The sequence below is a fragment of the Microcaecilia unicolor genome, chromosome 8, assembly GCF_901765095.1.
Source record: "Microcaecilia unicolor chromosome 8, aMicUni1.1, whole genome shotgun sequence".
NCBI classification, from domain to species: domain Eukaryota; kingdom Metazoa; phylum Chordata; class Amphibia; order Gymnophiona; family Siphonopidae; genus Microcaecilia; species Microcaecilia unicolor.
In genome coordinates this window covers 2,628,420-2,647,910 of record NC_044038.1, presented here as the reverse complement: position 1 = coordinate 2,647,910, position 19,491 = coordinate 2,628,420, and the positions used below count along the sequence as shown (strand labels likewise).

Genomic DNA, 19,491 nt, shown 5'->3' with positions numbered 1-19,491 from the left:
TGCAACTTCCTGATCTTGGGCCCAGGAAGTTGCATCAGAAGGAAGGTTCAGGATCAGTCTGAACAGCTAGCATGAGTTGCTGCTTGCTGCCGATCCAGCACGGAAGCATTTAAAAGTTACTGGGGGGGGGGGGGGGGGTTGGGGGAATGAAGTTAGGAGATGCCAGTTCACCTGGGGTGAGAGGAGATGCTGGATGTGGGGCAGGGTTCCAGTGCCCACACATTTGGGGCTCAAGCCAGCCCAAAATTGGTTGGCTGTGTCACCTTAAGAAGCCTAGCTCTCAAGGGCTGAGGCTGAGCAGGGAGGGCATACCTCAGTCTGATCCGAGCAAGGAAGGTATGGTTCAGGCAATCCAAATAAAACTGCAGACAAGCCAGGGAGGCTCAGAGCAGGACTACTACTACTACTTAACATTTCTAGAGCGCTACTAGGGTTACGCAGCGCTGTACAAATTAACAAAGAAGGACAGTCCCTGCTCAATGGAGCTTACAATCTAAAGGTTGAAATGTCAAGTTGGGGCAGTCTAGGCCAAGCAACCTCCAGAGTATGCTTACAGAACACACGTTGAAAGACCTAAGGAGTAACTGGGAGTTAGGAAGGCTTTGTATTTTTACAGCTTTGTGCATAACAGTGGCGTACCAAGGGGGGGAGGCAGTGGGTGCGGTCCGTCCCGGGTGCACGCTGCCGGGGGGGGGGGGTGCCGCGTGCCTGTCCGCGTTCGTTCTGTGCTCCCTCTGCCCCGGAACAGGTTACTTCCTGTTCCGGGGCAGAGGGAGCATGGAAACGAACGAAGCAGACAGGCGCGCGGCACCCCCCCTCCCAGCGACGTGCACGCGGGTGGTCCTTTCGCCGGGGGGGGTGGGGGTCGCGCTGCACCCGTGGGGGGGGGCACTGCACCCATTGGGGCGGAGCGCATCGGCGATCCACCTCGGGTGTCAGCCCCCCCTAGGAACGCCACTGGTGCACATTGAATTGCTTCTGTGGACTTATATCCCTTTTATTGGTTTGATACTGAACTCCCCTGCTTTATCTGCAACACTAAGCTAATAGCCTGTGAGAGGAACAGGTTTCTGTCTATCTTAACCGGGTCCCAAAAAAAAGGCAACACTATTATTTATTTTAAAATTTATATCCTGCCCTTATGAAGGCGGGTTACAAGTAGACATTCATAAACAATGTTCACAAACAGTCAAAAGCAAACGTTATACGTCAGACGACCAAGAAAAATGACAAGGAGGTTGCAGTTAATCCAGAACTAAAAGAAGAATCATGACTGCCCCCCTCCCAAATAAAACATGGGAGAATCCCCTTTGCATTGGCTCCCAGTCAGGAAGCAGGTGCAACACAACCAGAAGCCTGCCTGCTTCAGGCCGCTTGCTACAAATACCTTCCCTTAGGACGTTGGATAAAGCATGCATTTTTAAGAGTGGACCCTGAGCTGCACTTAAATATCTGTTCCTGCTTGAGAACTAAAGGTTTCAGAGCTGTATTTGTTCTCCTTGTCCTCTGCAGTTTTTAATATATGTTTTGGTTTATTTTTAAAGATCGTTGGACTGATATTGAGCTGCAGGGTCGGCACTTTATTTATTGCATTTGTATCCCACATTTTTCCACCTCTTTGCAGACTCAATGTGGCTTACAGTGAATTATTATTAGCAGGTGGTAGGTTAAGAGATGACAATTATTGTTACACTAGTAAAAAAGGCCGGTTTCTGACCCAAATGAAACGGGCGCTAGCAAGGTTTTCCTCATTGAGCAGTTGCCTGTGAGGTGCGATGCCCCCCCCCCCTCCCGGCACCATCCCACCCACGGCGATGCATCCGGCCGCAGCCATCCGACCCACCGTGCCCATCGCACCCACCTTCGCATTGGTTTGGTGGCGGGGGACCCGGAACCCCGCCACCACAAGTCCTGTGTGCTGAGTACGGCGTCATCGTCGGCGTTGGTAGCTGTGCAGGGCGGAGTTCTGTGTGTCTGATGTCATGCACATGCAGGACGTCAGACGCACAGAAGCCCTGCCTCCACAGGCTAGGAAGGCCGAAGATGACGCCGTAGTGAGCAGACAGGGCTTGTGCTGGCGGGGTTTCGGGTCCCCCACCGGCAAAGCAACGCAACGGTGAGTGTCTCAGGAGGGGGTTGTTGCGGGGGGGTGCTGGAGGTCCTTGTGTTGAGCCGCAGCTTTAGGGGGGGGGGGTCAACCGTTTGTTTAGGTGATTTTTTTTTCCTGCCCTCGACGTCATGACGTTTGACGCGAGGGCGGGGCATGGGTCTGTGGAGTGGCTTCACCACCATGAATCCACGAACCGTTCTGGGAGACTGACTGACTGACTTCAGTGACGTCAGTGTCCTCAGAACGTTGAGGTTGCTTTTTATTATAGTAGATAAAGGGTATCATAATCAAAGTTTAATAAGTGGAAATAAGTAGAAAATAATACTGATAATAGGTACAGGTGGCACTTTTTTTAAACACCGGCCTTGGGATATTCAGTCCCTCTATCTAGATTGTCTGGCTGGTGCGCAGTAGCCACAGAGAGCTGTGACTGGTCACAGTATCCAGATAGCGGTGAAAGTCTGCTCGTTATCCAGATAAGCTACGAGAGCTTTTTTTTCAGCCCTGGAGACATGTTCTTATGTTCATGGGCTCCCTTGAGAGAGATGATGTCAGCTTTCTTGATGTACTGAACAGACTAGCGGAGGAGAGGGGGTGGGGGTGGGGGGGGGGGAAGGGGTTTAAGATACCAAAGATAACTTTGCTAAATACTGTTCAGTAACTTTCTTTTCAAAATGCAGATGTCGGTTGTCTATGCTGAGCTAGAAAATCGCTTTGTGAACAGCTTCAAGAACAATAGAACAAACAGTGGAATATCCAGAGCACCAGCTGGCTTTGGTTCTGACCCAGCAAGCATTGCAGGTAAAGAACAGGTCCAGTACCCTCTGAGGCAGAACCAAAAGTACAAAAAGGAGGCTATATGCTCTGGGTCAGGACCGCAGATAAAGAACAGGTCCAGTACCCTCCGTATACCATGAGTACAGAATAAGGTCCATAGAATGGGATGCCAGTGCACCATGGGAACGAGCCCCAATTCCTTTTGGGGTACCTGCAGAGAACAGAGCCTGTGTTCATAGGCTGTAAGGGTGATGCATTTGATATTCTGTCATTCTATGGTGCAACCAAAGTGGTTTACATTTGTTCTATACAGGAACTTTCTCTGTCCCTAGTGGGTTCACAGTTTAAGTTTTGTACCTCGGGCAATGGAGAGTAGGGTGACTTGCCACAGTAGGAATTGAATCTGGTTCTAAGCCCACTGCATTAACCGTTAAGCTGCTGCTTCCTAGAAATGGCCAAGATCACAAGGAGCAGCGGTGGGATTTAAACTACCCACCTTTGGATATCAAGACCATGCTCTAACCACTAGGCCACTCCGGTGTGTGTGTGTAGCAGATCACTCCGAATTCAGTTAAATGCTTGAGTAAAGCTTTTTCTTTTCACAGGGGGCAGGAAGTCTGAGCTGATGCCTTGGCAGAGTGAACTACCAGCTGCGCCTCCGCCATGTTCCTATCACTCTGGCATCAGAGAAGCTAATCCCTACCTCAGTGTAGACAATTACCTGCTGCCTTCACCAGCACATGTGGACAGCAGCCCACTCTCCCGGAGAAGGAAGTTCTTCACCTTTTCCAGGTCCCCACGGAGCCAGGACACTGACAGGTTCCCGGGTTCACTGACTGAGCAGGTGGGACCCAGAACTGCTGTCGGAGAGGACTTTCTCACACCAGAGCATGACTATGAGGAGGTGAGTTGATGCCAGGGTTCAGGGATTTTCATAACAGGAGCTCAAGATACTGCTGAAATGTGGTCCATCATCCATCCCTGCGGCTTTTCTCCGTTTGTCATAGCAGCTGTTGCATTCCACCCTGCACACAGGATCCCCGACTTCAGGGGTGATGGTAAATTTTTAACAACAGGCTCTTTCTCTGGACGTAGCCAGCTCTGCAGTTGGAAGGGCCAGGGGTGGCCAGGTGGGGGGATGGGGTGGGGGAACAACACTTGCCTCTCTCTCCTCCCTCCTCCCTTCATGTGGGCACGCTAGGCATACCTTTGCTGGTAGCCAATAAATGGACTGCCACCACTCCCAAGGTCTTGCTCTGAGCAGCATGCTGAAACTTCTCACATATGCTGGAGAAGTCCCAGCCTGCTGCTCAGAGCTGGAAACGAGGAGCGGGGAGCAGCAGTAGTCTATTTACTTGGCTGGCAGGGCTCAGCATCCCCATCAGCAAAGTAAAAGATAATTCAGCAGGGGGCCCAAGCCCACATTTTGGGAGCCAGTTGTTAAAGTAGCCATGGAGGGCTCCCAAAATTCTTAAAAACTTAACAACCGACTCTTGCGAGCCTGTGAGAGCCTGCTCCAGCACACCACTGCCCAACTTCGACCCTGATGCCTTTCCTTCCTTATACTGTGTGCCAGAGTCTGGAGGCAAAGGGGCAGGTGGAAACAAGACTCAAAATCCAGGGGTCCTTCCCTTGACTGAGCTGGCCCCCACCCCAGTTTTGACAGAGCTCACTCCCTCCTTTATTCCCGCTTCAACCGCCTGCCAAGTTGTGTGCTTTTTACCGCTGACTGTTCCTGCCTATGCAGGATGTCTCTGTCTCCTCTTCCTTACCTCACGGTGACGTTATTTCATGAAGTTAGCTTATCACTGCCTATCAGTTATTATGACGTCATTAAATCACATGGTAGGGCTGTTTGATGATGGCACTAAATAATTAGGTATTGGACGGTGATATAGAATCAGATTTCATTTCAGTTTGAAGATGGTTTTCTTGGATGCAATATTACCTCATCAGAGGCTGTTTATGTTTAAATTCATAGCTAAAGCTGTTTGTTGATGTTAACTGCTATTGCCAGTCCTGTGGTTCTCTAAATGTGCTCCTGATATTTCACCGTCCTGCCGTTTGTCACAGATGAGTTTTCAGGAGGAACAGGGAAACTTCATCACCAATGATGTCAGCAGCTCAAGTGAAAGCAGCAGCGAGGACGGAAGCTCTCTCACATACTCCTCCATATCAGACAGCATCCCCCCACCACCCCTGAGCCCCCCTCCTCCACCCCCTCCCCCTCTGCAGTTCCCTGAAGTGCTTAGAAATATGCAACTACTCTCCAAACCAAGCCACAATCCAACCATACCACCTCCTCCACCTCCCCCTCCCCCTCTTCCCCCACCCTGTGCCACTCCTCAGGCACAACATGGACTTCATCACAGAAGTGAATCCAGCCACATGAGCGTCAAACGCCTGAGGTGGGAGCAAGTAGAAAATTCAGAAGGAACCATCTGGGGTCAGGTATATGTTCTGACGTAGCTACATGGTCCATGGAGTGTGAATGCATGGTGTCATTCTGGGCTCTGATAAAGAGGGGCATTTTCGATATGACGTTCTGCAAAAAACATCCAAAATCTGAATAGCAAAAAAGGCCATTTTCAAAAAAGAAAAACGTCTAGCTTTTGCTTTTGAAAATAGAAGGTTTTGTGATTTGGACATTTTATTTTTTGGTCCATTTTCGAAAAAAAAAAAAAAAATAATGTCCACGTGCAAAAAAACACAAAATTAAGCCATTGGGATGTAGGAGGAGCCAGCATTTTTAGTACACTGGTCCCCCCTGACATCCCAGGAACGCAATAGGGCACCTTAGGGGGTACTGCAGTGGACTTCATAGAATGCACCCAGGTACACATCTCACCATTGCTCCCTTACCTTGTCTGCTGAGCCCCCCAAAACCCACTACCCCCAACTGTACACCACTATCAAAGCCCCTACCTATATGTGGGTACAGTGGGTTTCTAGTGAGTTTTGGAGGGCTCACAGTTTGCTCCACAAGTGTAACAGGTAGGAGGAGGTAGGGGCCTGGGTCCACCTGTCTGTAGTGTTCTGCACCCACCACTAGACTACTCCAGGGACCTGCATGCTGTTCTAATGGACCTGAGTATAACATCTGAGGCTGGCACAGAGGCTGGCAAGTATCATCACATTTTTTGGGGGGTGGGAGGAGGTTGGTGACCACTAGGGGAATAATGGGAGGTCATCTGGTTATTTAGGGCACCTTTTTGTGCCTTATTCGTTATAAAAACAGGTCTAGCTGAAACTGTCTTAGTTTTAGTCCTGGACGTTTTTGTTTTCTTCCATTGTGGGTGAAAAAGGTCTCAGAAATGCCCAAGTCCTGCCCTGAACATGCCCCTTGAGATTTGGACACGCTTCTGATAGACGTCAGAGAAAAACATCTAAAAATAGGTTTCAGAACTGCTGATTTGGACGTTTTTGTCAGAAAAACATCCCAATGCTGCTTTATGCCACTTTTTAGATGTTTTTCTGTTTTGAAAATTGAGCCCAATAGTAACACGGACTTCAGTGTGATAACATGGTTGTCAGCTTGTGCTCTGCTATAGTTACTTAAATCTAAACGTGTGATAACACAGTGTCATTCTGGGCTCTGGTAGAGGCACACAGATCGTACAGTGTGATAACATGGTATAATTTTGTGCTCTGATATAGTTATAAGGACCATTGAGTGTGATAACACTGTGTCATTCTGGGCTCTGATATACTTATTTAGAGTGTGACAATGCTGGTATGTAAGGACATGGAACGATGATGCATTATTACAGTCTGTGATCATGTCAAATGTACATTGTTTCTTGCTCTGATATAGGCATGTGTACCGTGGAATGTGATAGTGTATTTTTGTAAGGTGTCACACACACATGCATAGAGGGTGATAACACTGTATGAAAACAGGTATGATACAGTGCAGTGGCGTAGCCAGACTGCCAATTTTGGGTGGGCCTGAACCCAAAGTGGGTGGGCACAAAATTTTCTCTCTACCCCCCCCCCCCCCCCCCCCCCAGCAAAATGTAGTCACACTCAGATGCATTTGTCACACAGGGTAAAGTGCTGTTCAGTGCATCAGATTTCAGACAATTTATTTAATAGCCTAATCCTTTTCAGTGAGCTTTCAGAGGCCAAAACCTCCTGCCTCAGGTCAGTATAATGCTGTTACGGTATCCTCTCCTGACCTAAGGAAGGAAGTATTGGTCTCTGAAACTTTATTAACACCATATTACTTTATCCTAAATTAAAAATACAATTATTTTCTTTACCTTTGTTGTATGGCCATTTACTTTTTCTCATTGTGTTGCTCCCAGTCTCTAGATTCTGCTTTCCTTCATTTTCGCTTAACTCTTCTGCCAGGGTTTCCTGGCCATTTGTCATTTTTCTCTCCTTTTTCTTTGCTTTCTTCAATATTTTTCTGCCTCTCTGTGTGTCCAGATTTAATTCATTCTTACTATCCATTCTTTAATTTCCTTCATCTACTTATGGCTTTCATCTTTTTCTCACCCTTGTTCTCCCCATGCCCCTTCCTCTTATTCTCCAATCTTTCACTACTCCCCCTTTCCATGCAGCCTCTCCTCTTTCTCTCCCCATCCTTCCAGTGTCTCCCCTCTCTCTCCCCATCCTTCCAATAGTCTCCCCTCTTTCTTTCTGCATCCTTCCATCCAGTGTCACCTCTTTCTCCCTACCCTTCCATCCAGCGTCTTCCCTCTTTCTCTCCACATCCTTCCTTTTTCCCTCTTTCTCCCCATCCTGCCATCTGTTTTCCCTCTTTCTCTCGCCATCCTTCCATTTTCCCTCGTTCTCTGCCATCCTCCCATCTGTTTTCCCTCTTTCTCTCGCCATCCTTCCATTTTCCCTCTTTCTCCCCATCCTGCCATCTGTTTTCCCTCTTTCTCTCCCCATCCTTCCGTTTTCCCTCTTTCTCTGCCATCCTCCCATCTGTATTCCCTCTTTCTCTCCCCATCCTTCTGTTTTCCCTCGTTCTCTGCCATCCTCCCATCTGTTTTCCCTCTTTCTCTCCCCATCCTTCCATTTTCCCTCTTTCTCCCCATCCTGCCATCTGTTTTCCCTCTTTCTCTCCCCATCCTTCCGTTTTCCCTCTTTCTCTGCCATCCTCCCATCTGTATTCCCTCTTTCTCTCCCCATCCTTCTGTTTTCCCTCGTTCTCTGCCATCCTCCCATCTGTTTTCCCTCTTTCTCTCCCCATCCTTCCATTTTCCCTCTTTCTCCCCATCCTGCCATCCATTTTCCCTCTCCCATTCAGGCCCACCAGCCCCAGCTCCCATTGCCGGCCACTGCTGCTTTTCCTGATGAGCAGCAGGGCCGGCGCTACAAAAAGAAGAAGCGCTCAGCTGACTGAGCTGAGCGCCAACGCTAACCCGACGAGAAAAAATGTTTAAAAAAAAACGCGGCACTGCAGGCAGCCTCGAAGCATTGGCTGCTGGCTCTGCAGGCTCCTTCCGTCTCTTACGTCACTGCCCCTGCTTCGCTACAGGGGCAGTGATGTAAGAGACGGGAGGAGCCTGCACAGAGCCAGCAGCCAATGCTTCGAGGCTGCCTGCGGTGCCGCATTTTTTTAAAAACATTTTTTTCTCGTCCTTAGCGACGCGTTGGCGCTCAGCTCAGTCAGCTGAGCGCTTCTTCTTTTTGTAGCGCCGGCCACTGCTGCTCATCAGGAAAAGCAGCAGTGGCCGGCAATGGAAGCTGGCGCTGGCGCTGGGCGGGCCTGGACTGAAATTGGGTGGGCCTGGGCCCACCCAGGCCCACCCGTAGCTATGCCCCTGATACAGTGTTGATACACTCGGAGGCTCGTTTTCAAAGTTCATAGACTTACAAAGTAGCTACCGCAGAAATTTCACTTCGAACAAATATTAAAATCTTAGGACTCTGATTTCACAATGGAAAATGATATCTGGTTCAATAGCCAGGAAAGCATTCACTGAACCTAAACTCCTATGACGGATTAAACCATTTCTAGATCTCTCTCATTTAACAACGATTATGAGTTAAATAGACTACTGTAATATTGTCTTGTTAGGATGACCTGAGTCACAACTTAGACGAATCCAGACTGTCCAAAATGCAGCAGCTAAATTAATTTGGGGGGGGGGGGCTGAGCTACTGATTGATTAAATTGCATCGGTTGCCGATAAAAGCAAGAATTGAATTTAAGTTATTAAATATTTTTTAGCTCCCGAGTATCTTCAAAATTCAATTTGATTTTACTCAGCACCTAGATCATTGCGTTCTTCTTGAGGTTAGAGGTCCAGAAATATGAAATAAATTACCATGTGAAATTTGAGAAATTACCTTGTATAATGTAATTATGAGAGCTGTTAAAACATACTTATCTGGGCAACATTTGACAGGTAATTAAGTACTAGCAGGTTTCAGTTATATTGTCAATGTTTTGTAATCAAAGGGTTTTGCCCATTTCTGTTTATATTTATAATCTGCCTTGAGCTGTTTGGTCGGTTAAGCAGAATAGAAATGTCCATATTAGATTAGATATAACTTTGTAAGTCTCTGTGCTTTGAAAATGAGACCCTCTATGATCTCTACGTGTATCATTCCATGTTCTTACATGTACTCATATATCATTCTGTGCTCTGATATGTACACGTTGACTGTAAAGTGTGATAACACTGTATTATCCTAAGGTTTCACACACACATGCTTAGATCATGTGGAGTGTTATAACGCTGTATTCCTTAGCAGGGGCGTATCTGGACTTCACCGGTAGGGGGGTCCAGAGCCGAGGTGAGGGGGCACATTTTAGCCCCCCCTGGCAACTCCCCGGTGTACTTGCAGGACGTCAGAGTCAGACTCAGAAAGAAGAATCAAACAACGAAGGAAGACGGCTTCGGCTGGCGGGGGTTGGGGTCCCCCGCCAGCAAAGGTAGGCGACGGCAGGTTGGCAGCAGGAGTGGGGGTTGCGAGGGCCGTTGGTAGGGGGGTCCAGGGCCAAATCTACGGGGGCCCTGGCCCCCGTGGCCCCATTACAGATACGTCCCTGTTCCTTAGCAACCCCCCAGCTGAGTAAAGATGCTTGGCTTATGATTTCTCAGCCAGGTTTTCAGAAGAGGACTTCAGTGACGAGGAGGAAGAAGGTCTGGTGGCCCAGGATCTAGAGGGGGAGGAGCTTCCTCCTAGGGAAGATCCCTCCATGGTGTGCATATTCCATTGGGATGAGCTCTCTGAACTTATTACACAAGTTTCCTCCATGGTTAAATTTGAAGATGACATGGCCTTGGAAGGAAATCCAAAGTAGATGGGCCCTTTGGTGAAGGCTGTCCAAGTCTTTTCCAGTGAACCAGGACTGTCATGACATGGTCCACACAGACTGGGCATCTCCAGTTACTCCTTGCAAGGTTGTACAGGCAATGAGAAAGCTTTATCCCATTCCAGTAGAAGATAGGGAGGATCTGAAATCTCCTACTGTATACATGGTGGTGACCAGAAAGACCACTACCCCCGTGGATGGAGGCACTGCACTTAAGGACCCTCAGGAAAAGGAGAATGGAGGCCCTACTGAAGCATAGTTTTGAGTGCTGGTACTCCATGCATCCATTTCTGGAGGTTTGGTGGCCAGAGTGTGTTTCAGATGCACAGTAAGGATATTGGATGGCCCTAAGCTGGATAGGTGTGCGATGGACAAGGAAGTCGCAAAGATAGAAATGGGGTCATTTTTTTATGGCTGAGGCCCTCTATAATTGTCTGCGGGCATCGGCAAAGAATATGGGCTTCGTACTGGCAGTCCAGAGAGCATTATGGCTTTGGGTTTGGGCTGCAGATGCAACCTCTAAGACCAAGCTCTGTACTCATCCTTTTTGGTTATTACACTCTATGATCTGTACATGTATCATCCTGTGCTCTGACATGCACACTCTGATTGAAAGAGTGTGATAACACTATGGAACTCTGTGTGCACTTGTAGTCCAGTTGAGTGAGTGTGACTGTAGAGTGGGATAATACTGTGCAACCCTGTGTGCACTTGTGGTCCAGTTGAATGTGTGACTTTAGAGTGGGATAATGCTAAGCAACCCTATATGCACTTGTAGTCCCGTTGAGTGAGTGTGACTGTAGAGTGGGATAACACTACGCAACCCTGTGTGCAGTTGCAGTCCAGTCAAGTGAGTGTGGTTTCCAGACACTTAATTTGCCCAGGTAAATGGCTTTTATAATAATTTTGCTGAATATTCACTCTCCAGATTTGTCACTGGTACGTCTCTTCTTTTCTAGCTCAGTGAAGACTCAGATTATGAGAAGCTGAGTGATATGGTGAAATATCTTGACCTGGAGTCACATTTTGGGACTCACAAGGCATCTAGTAAGTGCTCTGTTATGTTCAGTGTGGGAACCGGGAACTCAAATCCGCTTTTGTGGAGAATTAGGGAGTGCTAGGGAGGTAGAATTATTAGATGTAATAAATGACTGCTTCTTGGAGCAACTGGTCCAGGAACTCACAAGAGGGAGAGCTATTTTGGATCTGTTCCTTAGTAGAGTGCAGAACTTAGTACAAGAGGTAAAGGTGTTGGGTCCACTGGGAAACAGTGATCATAACATGATGAAATTTGACTTAATAACTGGAGTGCAATCACTAAAGAAATCTACAGTAGCAGAATTTAATTTATGAAAGGGTAACTTTGATAAAATGAGGAAAATGGTTAAAAAACAACCTCAAAGGCTCAGCTGCAAAGGTTAGGACTATAAATTGGGCATGTTCATCTCCCTTGCTTCTCCACACTTTTCTGATCCTGTAATGACAAACCACTCACCGTGTCTGCTTAACTGGCTAACCCAAGAATCAGCTTTCCATATTCTTATTCCCCTTTTGAGGAACACCCTCCCCAAATACCTTCATTTGAAGTTAAAGCCTATGTGTTGAGGGCTAAGCTCTTCTTTGGCCTCAGTGGACCACACGACACTAAAGCTTTCTGTTCTTCTTCCTTTTCCCTCTTTTATTTCAAAGTTTTAATGATTGTATACCGCATAAGAACATAAGCATTGCCATACTGGGACAGACGAAGGTCCATCAAGCCCAGCATCCTGTTTCCAACAGTGGCCAATCCAGGTCACAAGTACCTGGCAGAACCCCAAAGAGTAGCAAGATTCTAGAATTCTAAAGAACAACAAGATTCCATGCAGAATTTCAAAGAGTAGCAACATTCCATTTAGAACCCCAAAGAGTAACAAGATTCTAGAATTCTAAAGAATAACAAGATTCCATGCAGAATTTCAAAGTGTAGCAACATTCCATTTAGAACCCCAAAGAGTGGCAAGATTCTAGAATTCTAAAGAACAACAAGATTCCATGCAGAATTTCAAAGAGTAGCAACATTCCATGTAGAACCCCAAAGTGTAGCAAGATTCCATTCAGAATCCCAAGTACATAAGTATTGCCATACTGGTACAGACCAAAGGTCCATCAAGCCCAGCATCCTGTTTCCAACAGTGGCCAATCCAGGTCACAAGTATCTGGCAAGATCCCAGAACAGTAAAACAGATTTTATGCTGATTATCCCAGAAATAAGCACTGGATTCTCCCAAGGCCATTTTAATAATTTGGGACGTTTAATTTGGGAAATTATCCAAACCTTTGTGTAAGTTTGGCAAGTTTTGTGTCATGGAATGGTGGTATGTAACCCACTTATTTGATACTCTTGTGTGTTAATGACAAAAAGTGTTTCCATTTTCTCTCAATTCTCTTGGCATCGTTTTCAGCAGTTTTGTAACATTGATCTGCCACCTAGTGGCAAAAAACATATGTTATATTCATTATGCCTCATGTTCTTAATATATAATTAACATCATTAATTTTTTTAAAGTTGTACATTATTTTATTATGCTTTTACCAGATACTTTTATGTATTTATCATTAGTATTATTTAACTTTATTTATATGTTTTTCATTCTTTTATGTCCTTCCCAGTATGGCTTTTCATTTTATCATTTATTTGAAACTCATATCATGTTTTGTTTTATTTTTAGAAACTATACCCCGATGCAGGTATTTGTTGAAACGTGGCCGTGTTGAATTTTCTTCTGCAAATAAACTGCTTTTGCCATACTGGTCAGCATCTGTTGTTTGTTTGGGTCAACCTGGTCTCTCCTAACCCGGTTGTACCTTTTCTATACCTCTACTGTTGGATGGTCTCTCTCTTTGTTCGCCTCCAAATTCTTTTTAAACCCTGCTATATGTAACACTCCCTTAGGAGCGTCTCTGGGTCTGGGCCTGCTCCATTGATCCCTTATATGTTTGGCGCCTGGTGCCTTCACCTGAAGTTAAAAGGGTTTTCCTGGGTATCTTATATATTTCCACTACTCATGATGTATTGTAAGCCACATTGAGCCTGCAAAGAGGTGGGAAAATGTGGGATACAAATGCAATAAATAAATAAAATTTTATTGAAAGCAATGGAAGTAAAACCTGGACTGGCTTAATCTGTCCTCCTTTTTGTGGAACCATATGGTAACCCTATAGAAAACTTCTTTGTGGAGGGGTTTCATATACTAACTGCTTTACCACAGTATCTGGCAACGAATTCCAGAGTTTAATTGCACGTTGAGTGAAGAAATATTTTCTCCGATTTGTTTTAAATTTACTTCTTTGTACCTTTATTCCGTGCCCCCCTAGTCCTAGTATTTTTGGAAAGAGTAAACAAGCGATTCATGTCTACCTGTTCCACTCCACTCATTATTTTATAGACCTCAGCCGTTTCTTCTCCAAGCTGAAGGGCCCTAGACGTTTCAGCCTTTCCTCATAAGGAAGTCGTCCAATCCCCTTTATCATTTTTGTCTCCCTTCTCTGCACCTTTTCTAATTCCACTATATCTTTTTTGAGATGCAGTTACCAGAATTGTACACAGTATTCGAGGTGTGGTCGCACCATCGAGCTATACAAAGGCATTATAACGTCCTCATTTTTGTTTTCCATTCCTTTCCTAATAATTCCTATCATTCTATTTGCTGTCTTAGCCACTGCTGCTGTATACGGAGCAGAGGGTTTCCTTTTCCTGGGTGGTGACTCCTAATTTGGTCATAGCAGTGTCTGCTCCTTTTCTTTCCCAGTGCCAAATTCCCCTTCCCCCGCTCCGAAACCTTTCATCTGAGGTTAAATGTTTTCTTTTACAGGGCCAGCAGTGTCGCCGGAATCTCTTAAAAAGAAAGATGTCATTGAAATTTTGTCACACAAAAAGGCCTACAACACATGTAAGTATGGATTCTGTGGCTTGACAGGAGAGATGGTGTTGTACCACAGCTGGGTACAGTGCTGGAGCTCGTGCTTTACAGACAGAATGACACAGAGAAATAACACCAGGATGTACCAGTAATACATCCATAAACACTGGTGACTAGCTGGATATCGAAGGGGAGGTACTTGCTGTCCCCAAGCAGAGAGTATTAAAACTAACTCGCTGGCTTGATCCTGGGACTAAGATTGCGCTGGTGCAATGGCTGCTGGGTGTCTCCTGATCTCATGGCTCTTCTGCTGTCAAGCACTAGAAGTCAATCACAGAACAAAAGAGTGTATACAAGTCTAGATCATTTTTATTGAGATTCAACAAGAAACTGGAAATGAAAAATAACAGTACGTAATACATCAGCACTATAACAAGCTAAAATATTAAAAGATAGATTTTCAGCTGAAAACTTGTGCTCCTAAGTTTGGCTAAAAATAGGGAACACATTTAGGAGTCTATCTTAGGAACATAATTTAGGGGCTCAGCTTTTTATGGATGTCGGTCCCTTAGAATTTATTAGGTCATAATGAGACCCTGCAGTGCCTCATCGATCATTACAGTGGTCCTGTAACATTCTCTGCTTATTTTTTTTTCAACATCCCTGATCTCTCGTTCAGAACATCTGTACCACTGTCCTACATTCAACACATCAGTCCTATGACTACCCTTCTAGCAATTAGGAGTTGAGATGCTGCTGTATGCTAGATCTATAAACTTCATGGAGTGGAGGAGTAGCCTAGTGGTTAGGACATGTTACACAGCTGGTAAGATGACTTGGTTTTGTACTTGTGTCCTGCGCTTTGAATAACCAGTATGGGTTTAATCTTTTCATCCTAAAGTACTAGACTTATTCCAGGTTCATGTTCCACAGAGTCGCCCTGAAATATCATTTCTCTGCCTGCAGCTATTTTATTAGCTCACCTGAAACTCTCCCACCTGGAGCTGCGTCACATTCTTCTGAGCATGGAAAATGACCGCCTGGAGCCCTCGCATATTAGGCAACTTCTACTGTACACACCTGACGAGGAGGAAATCCAACAGTATCGTCAGTACCAGCAGAGTCCCAGCAAGCTGACAGAGCCTGACCAGTTCATGCTGCAGGTAACGAGCACTTTCTTACCTGCGATACGGAACCAATGCCCTGGGGTCAGTTTTCAAAGTGAACTATACAGCTGCTTAGCCAGATGTATTTAAAGTTACTGATCATGTTGGGCTGTTGGTCTCATTAAGAGAGCAAATTCTGTGACAGTGAAGCTCACGTTTGGGCATCTGTTCGGATCCCTCTTCTATAGGGGACACCAGACATCTACTTTTCTGTACACAACATCAGCATAACAGGTGAAATACTCACATGTGCGGTTCAGCGCGAGCAGTATGCGCATAGGTGTCAGCCCTCTCTCCGCTTATTACAGAGCACAAGTGGATTTGGGCATTTACGAATGTAAGCGCAATATAGCGGCAATTATAATCTTTGATTTGGTGTATAAATGTTGCACCTTTTCTCTAGAGTTGACCAGTTATTTTGTAACCGGAAGCTTCCACTTAGGTGCCCAGAGGGTCCATGAGAGGAGTCTTATCATATACAATACCTGGGTTATATACAGGCTTATTTTCGAAAGAGAAGGGCGCCCATCTTCCAACACAAATTGGGAGATGGGCGTCCTCTCAGGGTCGTCCAAATTGGCATAATTGAAAGCCGATTTTGGACATCCTCAACTGCTTCCCTTCGCGGGGAAGACCAAAGTTCATGGGGGCGTGTTGGCACCGTAGCAAAGGTGGGTCTGGGGCATGATTAAGAGATGGGCGTCCTCGGCCGATAATGGAAAAAAGAACGGCATTCCTGACTAGCACTTGGCCGACTTTACTTGGTCCATTTTTTCTTGCGACCAAGCCGTGAAAAGATGCCCAAACTGACCAGACGACCACCAGAGGGAATCAGGGATGACCTCCCCTTACTCCCCCAGTGGTCACCAACCCCCTCCCACCCTCAAAAAAAACTTAAAAAAATGTCTTTGCCAGCCTCTATGCCAGCCTCAAATGTCATACCCAGCTCCATGACAGCAGTATACAGGTCCCTGGAGCAGTTTTAGTGGGTGCAGTGCACTTCAGCCAGATGGACCCAGGCCCATCCCCCCCTACCTGTTACACTTGTGGTGGTAAATGTGAGCCATTCAAAACCCACCCGAAACCCACTGTACCCACATGTAGATGCCCCCCTTCACCCCTTAGGGCTATGGTAGTGGTGTACAGTTGTGGGGAGTGGGTTTTGGGTTTATTTTTTGGGGGGGGGCTCAGCACCCAAGGTAAGGAAGCTATGCACCTGGGAGCAATTTGTGAAGTCTACTGCAGTGCCCCCTAGGGTGCCCGGTTGATGTCCTGGCACGTCAGGGGGACCAGTGCATTATGAATTCTGGCTCCTCCCATGACCAAAGGGCTTGTATTTGGCCGTTTTTGAGATGGGCGTCCTCGGTTTCCATTATGGCCGAAAACTGGGGATGACCAAGTCTAAGGTCGGCCATCTCAACATTTAGGTCGGACATCTCTAAGGTCCACCTAAATGTGATTTGGGCGTCCCCGACCGTATTATCAAAACAAAAGATGGACGCCCATCTTGTTTCGATAATACGGGTTTCCCTGCCCCTTCGCGGGGTCATCCAGCGAGGACTCCCTCATGAAAATTTGGGCGCCCCGTTCGATTATGCCCCTCATAGGGGACTAATATTTTGGTACTAGCACTTACGCCAGCTGTGGAGCTGAAAACTGTGCGTGATTAAATGCTGCAGCTCTTCTATGTTACGTGCGTAAGAGCCCCAGCAATGTCCCAGACATGACCCCCCCTCCTTCCCCATGTACATACCCTTTGCTGGTATGAACTGTGTAAGCTGGGTGGGTATTTGCAGAGTAGCATTTAAGTTTTATGTACACAAGCAGGAATATGCAGTAATTCTAGACACTTATGTGCGTAAGCTTGAGCACCAGGGGGGTAGCTACATGGGGCCATGGGGGCCTGGGCCCCCGTAGATTTGGCCCTGGACCCCCCTGCCGACCCTCTCAACCCCCCCCCCCCTCCTGCCATCGCCGTCCTCTACCTTTGCTGGCGGGGGATCCCAACCCCCGCCAGCTGAGGTCCTCTTCTTCCTTCGCTCTGTTTCTGAGTCTGACGTCCAGCACGTTGTCAGACTCAGAAACAGAACGAAGGAAGAAGAGGACCTCGGCTGGCAGGGGTTGGAGTCCCCGCCAGCAAAGGTAGGCGGCGGCAGGAGGGGGGTCAAGAGGGTCGTCGGCAGGGGGGGGTCAAAGTTATTGTTGGCGGGGGGGGGGGGGGGCGGCAATGAAGGGGGGGTCAAAGTTGTTGGTGGTGGTGGCGGCGGTGGGCGGGTTGGCAATGGTGGGGGGGGTCGGCAATGGCGGGGGAGTGTCAGTTGTGCCGGGGGGGTGGCTAAAATGTGCCCCTCACCTCGGGCTCTGGACCCCCCCCTTCCGCCGAATTATGGCTACGCCCCTGGTGAGCATTTGCCTTTCAAACAGCCAGCAAGTCCCTCTGCCCACAGGAGGGGCAGAGGTGGTGATATTCAGTCTGCTGAATAGTGGCTACTTCTTAGATGTATATTACAGGGAGAGTAGGGGGGGGGGGAGGGGGAAGACTTATTACCGATCAACACAACCTGATCTAATTGCCAGTAATAATGCTTTTGCTGCTAGATGTTGTCAGTTCCGGAATATAAAACCCGCCTGCGCAGTCTTCATTTCAAAGCCACCTTCCAGGAGAAGATGGAAGAGATGAAGGTAAACTATGACTGTATCTACAAAGCCTCTGTGGAGCTGAGAAACAGCAGGAAACTGGCCAAGATCCTGGAGGTGAGAAAGCTGCGCTCTGTTCAGTCTCCCTGTCATTTGGTTGGAATTTGAGTTATTTCAGTGTTAATATGAATATAATTTGCAGGTTCCAATCTGTGAACCTGGTTCTGGGACCTTGGACGGATTCTGCCAGTCTCGTTCTCAGTAGAACCTCGATGATTCCACCCAGAGGAAGGCTTTAATCAGTTTTATTTAACAAAACACCAAGAGAGTTAAATTGCCATTTCAAAATGTTAGCACGATTCTCTTCAGTGCAGATCAAATTTGCAAACAGCTCAAAACACTGCAACTAGACTGATTTACAGGGTCGCTAAATTTGAACGAGCCTCCCCGCTCTAGGCAAAATTGCAGTAGCTGCCTATAAAGACTGGAATCACTTTTAAAATCTGCACTTCTATGTACAAAATATTATATGGCATGGCAGAAGTGCTAGTCATGACTCTGGAGACGATTTCATTCTACACTTCCCCAGCTGCAAGAAAATAAGGTTCAAATCAATCTTCATAAATGAATTCCCCTATTTAAGTACAAGACTCCCGAAGAAAATAAGATGTATAAATAACTACCTATCCTCTCACAAATATTTAAAAGCATTGATGTTTAAAAAGTTCCTTCCTTAGGAAGTCAGGCAATCGTAAGTAACACTAATGGTTCTCATAATACTTCTCTTGTGTAATAGGTTTCATGTAATTCAACACTCGCTAATCTCTCAATCTTACACAATGTAATGCTTCTAATATTATGTTAATGTCATGTCCCCTACCTCAACGCAAGCGGCGTCCTCGGGCTGCGCAAGGTTCTGTAGACATGCACACTTGACTGGCACAGCCCTGAGCCATGTGTGTGTGGTTCTTCTCTGGTGGCTGCAGGCTCCTTGATTGCTTTGCTTCCACCCACCTAGGTCTGCTCTTCCTCTGCCTGGCTTCCCTTCTTCTCTCCTATTGGTCTTCCGGTTCCTCCTTCCCCTGCTCTTGTCCTATGGCTGTGTCCCTTCTCCCTGCTGATGTCAGACGCCAGCACTTTATCAGCTGAGCTCTCCCTAGACTTCTTGCTTCGGCTTCTACTTAGGTAGGAGTTACTTGCTCAGTAGTGTGCTTCTCCTCTACTTTGTTCTTCGTTGCTGACTCTGCCTGTACCCGGATTACTCTTATGTCTGCTGCCTGCCTACTGACCTTGCCTGTACCTGGATTACTCTCTTGACCTGCTGCCTGTCTGGCCGTCACGTTCATCACCCTGCTTCCTGCTCCATCTCGTAAGCCCTGCAGGCCGCCCGCACCTAGGGGCTCAACCTCTGGGGAATGGCGGTCTGCGCAGGTGAAACCCGGGGTTGTCCGACCGCCAAGCAGAACCTGGTCTGAGTACCGGGCTCGGCAGCGCTCTACTTGGTACAAGAACTCACAGGTCTGACAGTTATGCATACATAAGCCACATTGAACTGATAATTGATTTCGGATGATGTGGGATATAAATAGCAACAAATAAATATTCAGGCCATGTAGCTGTTTA

At 46.9% G+C, this 19,491-nt stretch overlaps 1 protein-coding gene across 1 annotated transcript in view; it reads left to right on the top strand.

Annotated features, from left to right (window-relative positions):
- Positions 1–19,491, top strand: part of GRID2IP (Grid2 interacting protein) — a 68,311-nt gene that overhangs the window by 36,336 nt on the left and 12,484 nt on the right. The window contains 7 exon segments of the mRNA XM_030213019.1: positions 2,791–2,911; positions 3,493–3,791; positions 4,961–5,338; positions 11,126–11,213; positions 14,018–14,095; positions 15,032–15,228; positions 17,830–17,985. Of these exon segments, the coding sequence (XP_030068879.1) occupies positions 2,791–2,911; positions 3,493–3,791; positions 4,961–5,338; positions 11,126–11,213; positions 14,018–14,095; positions 15,032–15,228; positions 17,830–17,985 (1,317 nt within the window).